Source organism: Pangasianodon hypophthalmus, chromosome 5, assembly GCF_027358585.1.
Source record: "Pangasianodon hypophthalmus isolate fPanHyp1 chromosome 5, fPanHyp1.pri, whole genome shotgun sequence".
Classification (NCBI taxonomy): Eukaryota; Metazoa; Chordata; class Actinopteri; order Siluriformes; family Pangasiidae; genus Pangasianodon; species Pangasianodon hypophthalmus.
In genome coordinates this window covers 12,644,182-12,657,573 of record NC_069714.1, presented here as the reverse complement: position 1 = coordinate 12,657,573, position 13,392 = coordinate 12,644,182, and the positions used below count along the sequence as shown (strand labels likewise).

Sequence of the window (13,392 nt, the reverse complement as noted above, 5' to 3'; positions counted from 1 at the left end):
CACTTGGCCCTGCCTCTTTTTATGAGTTGAGCTTCAGCCATTTCTTTTTATTTTCTTTGCCAATCATACTCCTTCCAGCTCCCAGCTGTTAGCCTTCCGCTAATCAAGATCAAGATGCTTTGTTGCCATATAAGTAAACTAAGAGGAATTTGGTGCAGTGCAGGCCAAAAACATATATAATTACGTAAATTACATGTTACACAAATGCAACAGCACCACAAATGATTGTAATAATAATAATAATAATAATAATAATAATAATAATATACAGAATAGTATGAGGAAGCAAGACTGGGGCTGATTTCTTTCTAGCCCAGATTGTAGATTCAGGCAGTCTATTAGTGACAGTTGTGTCAGGTGATTACACAGCGTGAAATGCCCCTTAGATTTCATGTTCACTGGGAATAATATAATATTTTTCAGCCTGCTTCACTGAAATGTCTGTAAGACATCAGCAGCAGTGTCTGAGAAGGCACACAGGAAATATATGTGGGTGTATCCAATGAGGTAGAGTTAGAGTTAGAGTATTTTCTCTATCATCCTTTTTTCCCCAAAATGGAGTTTTTCCCCTTTGGAGGAGTTTGCCTCACATTATTATGTCATCAGTGAGTGCTGTTCCTTGTATGGAGCCCCCTTTAGTCACCAAATGTGCTGATGGTGTTTAACATTTACAAACAGCTTGTTGTTATGAACGTGGTGTTTAACAGTTAATTTTGAAGCTTGACAAAATGCCCTTGACAAAAGAGAAACTAAAAGAAGATAGACTAAGCACACATTGTCGGGACAGAACACAACAAAAATAGTTTTATGGTTTTTTGGTTTGAACCAAAGAGTTACAGCTTTTCTGTTTGCCATGTTTGGTTTTCAGAAGAAACATGGCATGAACCAAGTAAAGGACTTGAAACACTTAAAAAATGAGAAGAAAAAAACTTGCCTTTATGTGTGTGATAGTTTGCCTCACATTATGTCATCAATGAGATCTTGCGTTTAATGCATAATAGTCTCATTGTTGATTAAGAGGTATTAGATTTTATCCCTTTCATCTAATGTAATACAATGAAATACATATATTTATAAGTTTCCTTATATATTTATCAGTCTCCTGAGGGACAGAAATGAAATAATGAGCTGGTTAGCAGGATGTGATGAACTATAAGAAGTTTCTTGACACAGCAGTCTGTCATGATGAAGAGATGCAACTAGAGAGATCCCGTCTTGTATTTCTGGATGCTGTGTCGACCATCACACTGAGATGTCTGCTTTCATGTACTGAAGCACCAGACAGTGATGGAAATGTCAGCATGCTTTCAATAACAGCTCTGAAGAAATGTATTATTGCCTCTTTCGACACCTCAAACAAGCTCAGTATTATTTTTGAAGGTATGCAGACTTCACAGCACTTGTGTTGTCCCACTATGTTTTAATTTACTAAGTTTTATCCTTAACAGCTTTACCTGAAAGAGTCTATACACTGTAATGTCTGAGCATCAGTGATGAGTGGGTACAGTATATCTTCTTACTAATCTGCTACAATTTCTTTCTAGTTTGTTACACTGCGATTCGGATGGTTTACAGTACACCATTTTACGAGTGCCTCAAGCTCAGCTCTGTATGCAGACATACTGTATAACCGTTTTTGAAATTAATTATAGTATCACTAACAATCTTATGCACTTTCACAGTGTCAGGGGGTTAATGAAGGCATTAGTTTATTCTGACTGATTCCTTCACTTTCATGTCCTTAGCTAAATTCTTTGTGGTGTCAAATGAACCAGCTAAAGACAGGCATGAAATAAATCACAGCACAGGGACATAGAAAAGAGACACAAGAAATGTAAGGCCTATAAAGGTTAAAGATAGTCGTAGAGGGCTCTTGGCTCACTCATCCATGCAGAACATTTTAAGCTTTGTATTTTCTTAGCTTTGTACATGTGGACTTCCTGCTTCAGTTCAGAGCACAGGTTTTTGTAGGCTGCAAATCTCCAGACTAAGATGTTCATTGCAAAACATAGGTTTCATGTATTTCTTTAACCATTTCTGTGTTGATTTGGAAGTATGTTCGGCCTGTCATGTTGTTGAAAAACTCAATCTGTGGTCACGTCTTAACCTCCTGGTAGAGGCAACAAAGTTTTAAACTGAATCCTGGTACTATCCTGGTACTTAGCAGAATTAATAATACCATCAGTTTTCACAAGAGCCCCCGAACCACCAGCCACAAAACAACCCCAAAGCATCACTGATCCACCACCACATATTACTGCAGGTATCATGGGCTTTTCTTTATGAATGCTGCCACTTTTAGTCACTAAATGTGCTAATGGTGTTCATGGCCAAAACTTTTGATTTTGTTCTCATCAACACATGATGCCAGTTGTAGTTATAATGATACATGGAGTTCATGCACTGCAGTTTGGAAAGGCATCGTTCTTGGAACATTTACAAACAGGTTGTTGTCATGAAAGTGACATTAAGCAGTTGCTTTTGAAGCTTGACAATTGCAAAAAGCAACTAAACTCTGCAGTCCTAAAACTGTGATCTTTACACTCTCTTTTTTCTCCTTACTTCCTCTTCAGTGTGTGGTGTAAGAGTGCTCATGGGCCCAATTCCTGGCAACTTTTAAAATGTTTCAGACACGTGTGTGTATGAAACTTTTATATCCATTACATGATCAGTGCAGGTGAACGTCCTTCTGATTTTTTTTTTTTTGTCATAACAATTATAAATATTTTTTCCTGTTGTTTTCTTTTTGTAGTATGAAAACACAAAAAAACACAGAAGACAAAACATCCTGAAACAAATTGCATACAATTCTTTCTCTGACCATCAAATACAAATTAAAAACTGGCATTTTGTATTTCAAGTTTATAAGTCATACATTATACAGTATATACTGATGCAAAGGCCGTTAAACAGAACAGCTGCAATAACTCTCTAAAATACTGCACACTTTTACGCTCTAGAAGTTTAAATGTGTTAAAATATTTAAGCAATGCTGATTTAACTATATGCAGAGCCTGTCATAACACAGTTTTATACTAAATTCATACAGGGTCCTTTCTGTAAACTGTTGTGCTCCATATCTAAATGGGTTTTGCTGTAATAAAAGTCGCTATGAGTAAACCAGTATCCGCTGATGTGTGAGTAAATATAGACAGAGGAGATGAAGAGATTCTTGCCTTTCTCAGAACTTGCATTTCTATCATTTATTAATTTCAGGCTTCCTTCGTTCACTCCCTATCTCCACTGCCCATATTATTCCTCCAAGCTGTGCAGTGGTGTGTGTGTATACTGCTTATCTCTCTACCAGTTTATCACACTAGGGCAACTAATGACATGAGAGAAAAAAAACAACATCTGACTATATATCATCAAAATATACCGCTAATTTTCCACTGTCGTAAACTTTATCTAAAACAAAAATGACATGGTACATAATGCAATTCAATCAGAGCAGCACAAATCAAAAGCTGAGCAGAAAAGCTGAAATTCTTGGAATTATCAGCATGATAGTCTGAGTAATGACACTTGACAATGTGCACCTAAAAATGAATTTGGCTTTCGGGGAGAAAATCAATTCAGTATATATATATATGAGCCATGTGACCATGCAATTTTCTTTTGAAAAATAATCAAAAGAGCTGGAGCAAAAGGCATCACAGGGGACTCATTGATCTTCATTCACTATCCCAAAAGGTTTGGGTTTAGCTGATCGGATCGTTAGATCACACTCTTCCTGAGAAGTCGATATTTCAGCAGGAGAGGGAATTCTAACTTCCTCCAGCCCCTTAAATTGCACATCTCTATGGTATTCTCTCCCTGGGTGATCTAGTAAAGCTCATTCAGAGATCTTGTCAGTTAAAAGTGAAACCTCCAACATGATCAATGTCACCTATTAGATGGATGCTGATTCATAGGTTTAAACACATGTAGATTAAATGCGTATTAGATGCAGTTTCATACGGTTACATCTTAAAAGAAATCATCACCATTTGGGTATACAGTGAGTATAGATCTGTTGTAGAAAATACTGGTCTAGCTAAACAAGCATAATTTATTTTCTTTTTATTAGCTAAATGGCAACTAGCTGCTTCATTTATTAAACATACACTCACCATCCCCTTGCTCATTAGGGATAAATTCACATATTTACTATTTATTTTGATTAAATTTAATTTGAATGTATTTTTTCTGTAAAGCTGCTTTGTGACAATGTCCACTGTTAAAGGTGCTATACCAATAAAATTTATTTGAATTGAATGAATGACTTTTATAAAAAATAAAAAATAAAAAAAAAATACAATTCACTGAATAACCAAAGTGGAAATTTATTGATTTATTAGTCATAAAAATAGTCAATTGCCACTTCATTTAAATATTACATATGCATTTTACAAAGATATTACACTCCTGGGCAAAAAATGGGCCAAACCCAAAATGACAAATATTAAGCTTTTAATGGTCTTAAATCATTGATCAGAAATTAGCGAGAATTAAGTAAATGCACTTCTGAGAGCTCCTGTGCCACCATTTACTTTTTCTGCAGTGAACTGTTTGGGGAAAAGCTAGAAACAGAGAAATTTGCTTATATATTATTGTACAAATGGTAAAATCATGATAATGATTAAAATGTTGACGTAAAATTCAAACTAACATGTCTGGGTGTACAAATTTTTCCAAAAATATCTTCTGGGATGCTTTTATTTCTTAAAAGATTAGCCATTATTTGGTTATCTGCCACAACTGATGCAGCCCATCAAGGGCCACAAGGCTTAAACATGTACAGAAATCAAAGGAAAAGCTCTCCCATACTATGTTCCTTTATCTATTTGTTTAATTTTTGCAACCAGGAGTGTATTAGCTATACGGTCAAAAGAAAATCAGAAATATCTCAGTGATTCACGTTTTAGATGTATTTTTTATCACAAGTGTTTCATGCCTTTCCCACAGAAGCTTTCACTTGGAAACTGATGCCCTCTGAAGGTTTAACTTGAAACATGTCAGTACTGGGCTGCTAACAGTACTGATACTGGTACTGAGAACTGTTTTAACTAAAATGTTTAAAGAAGGCCATTTGTGAATATAACACAGTTCACATTAGCTGTACAGAATCATCACAAATTTACATCAATTACTGATTCATATCAATAAAAAACACACATACAGTAGATACTGTACATACAGTAGGTGTGAGTTTAAGGACCTCCTCCCTTTGTGTCAGTAACTGCAAAAGACTGAACAAGTGGTTGAAATTGGTAACAACATTATGAAAAAGTACCTTGCATTACACTATTTTTTTAAACAAAACCAGTTGTTCAAAAAAAGGCAAGGCATAGGATTGTGGTCCAATTATGTGCCAGTGCTGCCCTCTGCTGAAATGCAAAGAAAGATCACATAACCACAAACAAATCACAAGGCTAAACAAATGTATTCAAAACTTGTCATTTAACTGTTGGCTAATTTCACTGGCAAAGTTCTACTGTATTCTGTGCGCGGTTATAACACACACGTCCTATGCTTGCAAAAGCATTATGAAAATTGACCACAACTGCTGTTAGCCTATAGTACTGGCATTGTGTCTAACTGTTACTGAACAAGTCTCTGGTCTCTACATGTATGTCATTTTATTTAAGACAGAGGAAGATGATGATTTATGTGGAAGAAGAAGTGTTCAAAACTTGTCGAAAGGTCCATCTCAAAGGCCAAGTCTTCGTAGACTTGGGGAAAGCAGGAAAACTTTTGCTCTGAGTTTGAGGTCATTATGACACTGACTCTGGTTTCCAAGGTCCACAGGCAGACTTTGATTTCCACTGCGTAAGGAGTTCCACATGTATCACTCATTCAGTTACATTCAGTAAGCACTCTATCCTGGACCCGGAGCATATCCCAGGAACACTGCGCATGAGGTGGGAATAGAGCCTGGATGGGACACCAGTCTATCACAGGGCACCATCTAGACATAACCTAAGAGCAATTCAGTCATTCATCTTCAGTCACCGATTTATCCTGGCCAGGTAGCAGACAATCCCTGGAACTGTGGTTGCATGGTGAGAGAATTCATCCCGGATGGGACACCAGTCCATCATAGGGCACCAGGTACACACACATTCATACACTCATTCACACTGAGAGGCAATTTACCATAGCAAATTCACATGTATTTAGCTCAAACTCATCAACCTCCACATGTAAAGTATTGGAGTTCCTCAGTTCCTAACAATACACTAAGTTGTGCAAAATGCACAATCTCTACAGGATAGGGAAAGAAGGTGCTTGAAAACCAGTGTACTGAGATTTCCAAAAGCAGTATAGCCTGGTGTCTCATGTCCACTATCTTGTAGAGTTCCATCTCCCTGAGTTAGATCAGGCCAGTTTGATGGCCCCCAGGTAGGTGCAGTCTCCATCCAGAGAGATGTTTGCTGTTGGGCGAGGTATGAGCAGCTCCACTCTGTCCCCAACATCTAGCTTCACTATCCCTAAAGCCCACAAACCAAACAGCACAAATAACCAAACTGCATAAAGGAAAAATGGAAAGTGCATTACAGGTTAGAATACTAAAGGCATTCTTGCCATTGTTGCATTGGTGACCTAATCCGGCTTTAATTGTGGGAATGTTAATATTATTTTTCTATCCACAGTACTGTGCAAAAGTCTTAGGCACTGTATTTTTTTAGTACAAACTTTGTTATAGATTTTTATTTTATGACTTCTACATTATTGATTCAGTACAAAAACATTTTAGATTTCCAAACATTAGTTTTCCAGCATAAAATTAAATGTTACAGAAAAATGTTTGTATGTCAGTAAAGAAAGCAGTATATTACATAAGAGATGCTTTTCAGACAAAAAAACATAATGAAGGCTGCTGGGTTTTGCTGCAAAAATAAGAAGCAAGTGTGACAGTCAAAGTCTCCAGAAGAGCTGAGGCTGCTTCTGTGAGATGCTCTTTTCCTTATAAAACTGCACTGATTGTACCTGAGACTACTATTTTTTTTTTTAAAGAGAAGGATCGTCACACGAGATATTGACTTTGCTTCATTTATTACTGTTTACTGCTCTTTATAGTATTTTTTAATGTAGAAACATTTAATTTGATTATTTTTGAAGGCATCTTTGCTCTACAGCATTTCTTTGCATGTGCCTAAGACTTTTGCGCAGTACTGTACTTCACTGCAAACTGTACATGAAAACTAAGTGCAAACATTTTTTTTTGCAAAATGCCATCACCTACCTCCTGTGTAGCAGGTGTTATAGGGAACCTTCATGTTCATGCTCTGGATGCAGCGGAACAGAACAACATGTTGACTCTCGTCCCCAACCACATGCTTTTTCATGCGGATCACGATGTGGCCCATTGCAAAAGTGGGGTCTTTGTAATAAACCTGGGAAAAAGAGATCATGTTGTTTTGTGCTGATTTTGGTTTCATAAACATCTTATATCTGAACAAGTGAGGGCACAGTTCATGGCACAGAACTATAAAATAGTACTAATGAACAAATAATGATTAAAAAATAGCATTGTTGTCTGTGAATGTTCATGAATTTCAGCAGTCAGTAAATGGATGGCTCAGGGTTGTAAGAATGTAATAAGCAAATTATACAGTACTGTGCAAAAGTCTTAGGTACATGCAAAGATACATAGATCTAGTTACAAGTCTTAGGTACATGCTGTAGAGCAAAGGTGCCTTCAAAAATAATGAAATTAAGTATTTCTACATAAAAAAAAAATACTATAAAGAGCAGTAAACAGTAAACAGTAAAATGAAACAAAGTCAATATCTGGTGTGATGATCATTTGCTTAAAAAAAAAAAAAAGCAGGTACAATCAGTGCAGTTTTATAAGGAAAAGAGCATCTTGCAGAAGCAGCCTCAGTTCTTCTGGAGACTTTGACTGTCACACTCGCTTCTTATTTTTGCAGCAAAACCCAGCAGCCTTCATTATGTTTTTTTGTCTGAAAAGTCTCTTATGTAATATGTTGCTTTCTTTACTGACATACAAACATTTTTCTGTAACATTTAATTTTGTTTGGAAATCTAAAATGTTTTTGAAATGAATCAATAATGTAGAAGTCATAAAATAAAAATCTATAACAAAGTTTGTACTAAAAAAAAACAGGGTGGCTAAGACTTTTGCACAGTACTGTATATCCACAGCAGAAAGTAAACGATTTTCTCATTGCACATGACGTGCCAGTCTCACTGCCTATGCTAAAGGCTCTTTCAGCTGATTTTTGTCTTTAGTTCTAAATTCCTTAGCAATGGGTGGTTCATAGTGTTCTACCTGACTGTAAATGAAGTAGTAGCCCCCCTCTTTGACCACTATGGCATCCTGATCCTTCTCAAGAGCCTCGCCTCGCTTTAGACCCTCCTGCCATGGAATGCCAGTGTGTTTCTCCAGTGCAAACTCTAAACAAAGCAAACACGATCATGTTAAAATATCTGACAAAATATTTAAAAATAACGAGCAACCCTTTTACATGTTATAAACTTTTTATTCATAGTTAGGATAAATTGCTTTATTTTTTCAAAATAAAGGAAAGCCAAGTTTTCAAATGTCAGCTGTTTTAAACATAGAAGAACGAGCATGCTAATGACTCTGCGTTACCTTTCTGATGGAGCTCCCTCTTGCTGTCTGCCATCATCTGCAAGAACGGCTGAAACACTGAACAAGGACAGAGGACGATTTTATGGGTTTTCATTTTATGAATTTCCTATTCAATTCAAAATGATATATATGCTCTCTCTCTCTCTCTCTCTCTCTCTCTCTCTCTCTATATATATATATATATATATATATACACGATTAACAAAAGATAAACAATGTAAAGGTGTAATAACAGTAAGGCGCCTGTCATCCTGGAAGAGACCACTCCCAACAGGATAAAAATGTTTCATCCGAATAACTTCCCTCTACCCTCTCTGACAGTGACTCTTCCCTTTTCCCCTCTATGCCAGCAAAATGCCCCGGGCAGCATAACAGATGTTCACACATCAGTAATAAAATCTAAATTATATCAGTTTGCATATCCCTTCCTGGATTAGATACAAATTTTTGCTATTAATTTGAATGTCTACGTTTCGCTTTTATAACTTCCTTCAATTTTTTTGGATACCCTCTAAGCAACTTTTGGATCCTCTAACCTTTATTTCCCTTTTTTTTTGTTGCACAAAATCTCCTGTATCTCTTTATTCTAGTGTTTACTGTAGGTTACAGTGTTCTGGATACTGTGATACTTTTCCTTCTTTCCTAAACCTGTTTTGACTTGACTTGTTCCTGATTACAACAACATGCTCGAAAGCTATCTTGACTGTCTTACATGCATACTAAATGCCTTATACATATCTCTAGAATAGGTGTTTTGATCTAAATGCCTTATACATATCTCTAGAATAGGTGTTTTGATCAATTCCAGTCAAAAAACACTGCTTATTGATGCTGCACTGCACTTCTACCTACAGCACAAGTTGCTTGTGCACTTTTAATCTTTCACCATCTCTGTATGCATATTTAGTCCTTTCTTCTTACATACCAAATGTGTTAAAACCACACAACCACAATTACCTGTTCACAGTAAATAAAACAGTCAGTGCTTCCTGCAAGTGCACACTGCTTTTTAATTTTAATTTTCATAAACATTTTAATGCATTCGACTGTAGAGAGCAGACTGTAGAGGAGTCAGTTTTCCTGATAATTCCACATGTGACAAGTTTGCAGAAAGTCAGGATGCACAGTTAAGTCAACACAAAACGGACTTGCCTGATTGTTCGGACTCACTTCCCAGGCTTCTCTTCTTCAATCTGATCTGCTCCTGCTGCCTTCCAGAAGCGTCCATCTGCATTTCAGGAGGCGCCACACTGTTACTCACCTGCAGGCTCCGAGGACAGGACAGAGGAGAAATGACTCATATATTATACACAACCCTCAAGAAGAAATGTTATCAGACTGCCACACTACAACTCTTTGGAAAGGAAGTGCTAAGGCTGTTGATAAATATAAAGCTTATCTGCTATTTTCAGATGGTGCCAGACCATTACTAAATCCTCTTTTTGTGTTACATGGCAGTAATTCTCAGAGGGTTACTACAAGGACACTCTTTGTAAGTATAGATGCTGCAGGTCTCTTATTAAAAAGGATGCTGGGCTGGGGGGTGTCACATGACACCGTTATTTCCCCACCTGTCCCCCATAATAATTATAACACATTTTACTTAGATAGCACTCTGGGGTTACAATTTTACAAAGAAAAAATCTTGCATGGTGCCACCTCTAGGTATGTCTCACCAGGGATTTGTTCCTGTCATCGTCATGTGGCTGCTGCTGAGGCTGAGGTCCTCTCACACTTTCCCCCGCTGTGTCCCTGCATCCTTCTCTCCTGCGGCTCACTTCGCTCCTCAGCACTTCCACCTCTGCCTGCAGAGCCAGCACGTGGTATAGGGACAGAGCTGATAGCGAGGATGAGGTGATCGCCGCCACAGTCACTACCACAACAACCCATGAAGGCCTCTGACGCTCCACCTGAACTGGAGCAGCACCCACTGCACGCATTATCCACAGGTTCAGTGGGATTTGCTTATACTGAACAGAAACAAATTTTTATAAATGTCACCATCTCACAAAACTCAGATCTTTCTCTCTGGCCTTGGCAAGCACTAAGATCACAAAACATTCCTTCTCAAATATACTGGTGCACCTCTGGAAACCAGTGCATCTCTATTCGGCAAAAGATAACCAAACACATCTGTACCAACATTTAACTTCATCTGAAATGTTTCAGATTAAAGGTGCAATGACTTTGTTCCAAGAAAGCAGAAAATTACATAAACCTACCACAAGCTACTCAGTTTTCAGCCCATTAATAAGGACTTAGTCCTTGTGTTTGCCTCCTTACAAAGTGAAGAGAGAACACTGCACAACAAAAAGAGAAAGTGTATGAAAAAGTGAGAGTGAAAGAGAGAGAGAGAGAGAGAGCACTGCCTTCATAAGTCAAACTTCAAACTTCCTGCCAAGCTTGCAACGCCTCCTTTGGTTGGATTTTATCCACCACACATTCCACACTAGACAGTGAAATGAAAACTGTCTCACATAGATATTCCTCAACAAATGTTTAACATAAATATAAGTGTAAATGAATTTCCCAGAAATGGCCAGAGGTGCACACACACACCCACACACAATACAATAAAAGTAGCAGTCTTGGCATGGAATTAACGCGCAATAAGGAAGTGTACAAATGATAGAGACAAAGCAAAATTAATGCCACTCACTGCTTGTAAAACAAAAAGGAACTCATTTATTTATGGAAACAATGTGCTGGAGGAACTAGACACTTGTCAACACTGAAAGAGTTCCCCAGGCATGATCAGAATATTCCTCTTCATTTCCTTTTTGTGCAAAAATATACAGTATTTAAGATATTTGTAAGAAGGAACTACATCTAATCTAATTATATGAACAGCATGTGTGTATGACAAACTCCTTTAAGTATGGTTCACCAATCAATCATTAAGTCAGTTCCTACAAAGTTTTTCATGCTCTACTGGATCTTTTATTTGGTACAAACACTGGAGGATATGACAAACAGTTACTCCCACCCAACCAAAACACCCACCCACCCACACACACACACACGGCACATCACTGTCATGGCACATTGCACTTTCAAATGGCAAAAAAAAAAAAAGTAATAACAAAGTCAGTGTAGAACCCTTTACATTTGACTAGGGCCCTACAGGATATGAATCACTAAGAATCAATCTGGTTATCAGCAGTCGCTCCTGATATGTGTAAAATACCCTAAAAGAAGAAATAAAAACTGCTTAAAGTCACATTTAGGGCTATTAGAAACAAACTCCAGTCTTCCACTGCGTGAAGACTAGATTTCTGTTGCGTTTATGGTCATAAAACACAGCCTTATAATAATATCTAAACCATTAGAGATACAGTATTAAACACATTATTCAGTGTCTTATTTTTTTTCACCAATAAGCCTCTCTCACTCTTCACACTAACAGTGGTCTCACTCGATAAATAGGTTCAAAACAGACATGCACACTGAAGTATTGCTGATCAGGCATTATTTTGGTTGGAGGCGGTAAGTACGTATACACCCATTATCAACATTTCTAAACATAACTGAACAAATTCGACAGCTTTAAAATGTGTGTCAAGTTAGAAATGATTTGGATTTGAAAATCTGTCCAAGTCAAATCATAATTTATATTTAATATTCACTTACAATCATGATGGTTATGTGACTTAAATATCTGTAAAGAACATCCTACGCATATAAAAAGTGTCTGGAACATTTTCTGTTTCACGTAGTCCTCTTTTAAGAACGTTTAATGCACAGGCGAAAAACATTATTACAAGCAGCATGTAAATCATCTTGGTACAGTCATCTGTTCTGAGCTGTTATAAATCCAATACACATTCCATCAACTTATTACATTTATGATTACTAACAACTTAGCAGGGCTGAAAACATCTGACAGATCTTAATGCTGTGTCATGCACATTAAAGGCCTTTATACATTCATTTGTGTAAAAACACATAAATTCTTCTGATGATCCAAACTTGAAAAATATCTTTCACGTGCTACATGAGGACAGAACACCAAATCTTACAGCCGAAACGTTGGGGTTTTTGTTGCTGACTTTCTGTGAGGGCGCAAACACCATGAGCTACATTAGAAGTTAGAAGTGGATAATGATCGTATATTTGTGCGCTTAATTAGCTAACCAGTTTACCATTCATTATTACATTGTGTTATCTACCACTTTTTAGCTTAGTCAGGTTTCGAGGCAAACAAAACACGGGTCTGGGCAGCACACTGGAGCTTTTACTTGTCTGGTGGGCCAGTTAATGTATTTATCTTTTGTCCACTGCTGTGGAGGCCAAAGACTTTGAAGTGCAGTACAGCAATTTCCACTGTGGGAAAACTGGAAGAATTTCTGCAACATCACCAGAGTATAGGCATTTATTAAAACCAAATACAGCAGCACAAACAGACCTGTCCTCTTAGACATCTTATTTACAATGTTTGCTAAAGGGGTGTACTTGCAACACTGTCACACTCCTACATACTTTACACTTTAAAAAAACTTACACTGTGTGGAGCCTCCCATCAGCCACAATGATTCACAGCCACCTTTGGATGAAGCGAGTATGCACCACGCTCTGAGCATCTGCTGCTCTAACACCATAATGTCAGGCACCAAAATGAGGGGATTCGCTCAGATATCAGACATTTCCTGAGTCCGTTTTCAGGTTCAAGTACTAAGCTCATGAGCAAGAACAAGGCCTTTAAAAACACAACAGAATGAAGGATTTTGAAGCTACAGGTTTCTAATTTTGCTTTAAGAAGAGAAAAAAACAAAACAAAAAAACAACACAAC

At 37.3% G+C, this 13,392-nt stretch overlaps 1 protein-coding gene across 1 annotated transcript; it reads right to left on the bottom strand.

The window, feature by feature from the left end:
• Positions 1-4,364: 4,364 nt before the first annotated feature.
• Positions 4,365-13,375, bottom strand: tnfsf13b (TNF superfamily member 13b). The gene is made up of 7 exons (XM_053234549.1): positions 10,825-13,375; positions 10,287-10,572; positions 9,773-9,844; positions 8,603-8,659; positions 8,279-8,403; positions 7,229-7,379; positions 4,365-6,473 (listed from the first exon to the last, which is right to left on the bottom strand). Exons 2-7 carry the CDS (start codon positions 10,540-10,542, stop codon positions 6,361-6,363), a joined length of 774 nt encoding a protein of 257 aa, XP_053090524.1. The 5' UTR covers positions 10,543-10,572; positions 10,825-13,375; the 3' UTR covers positions 4,365-6,360.
• Positions 13,376-13,392: the final 17 nt, after the last annotated feature.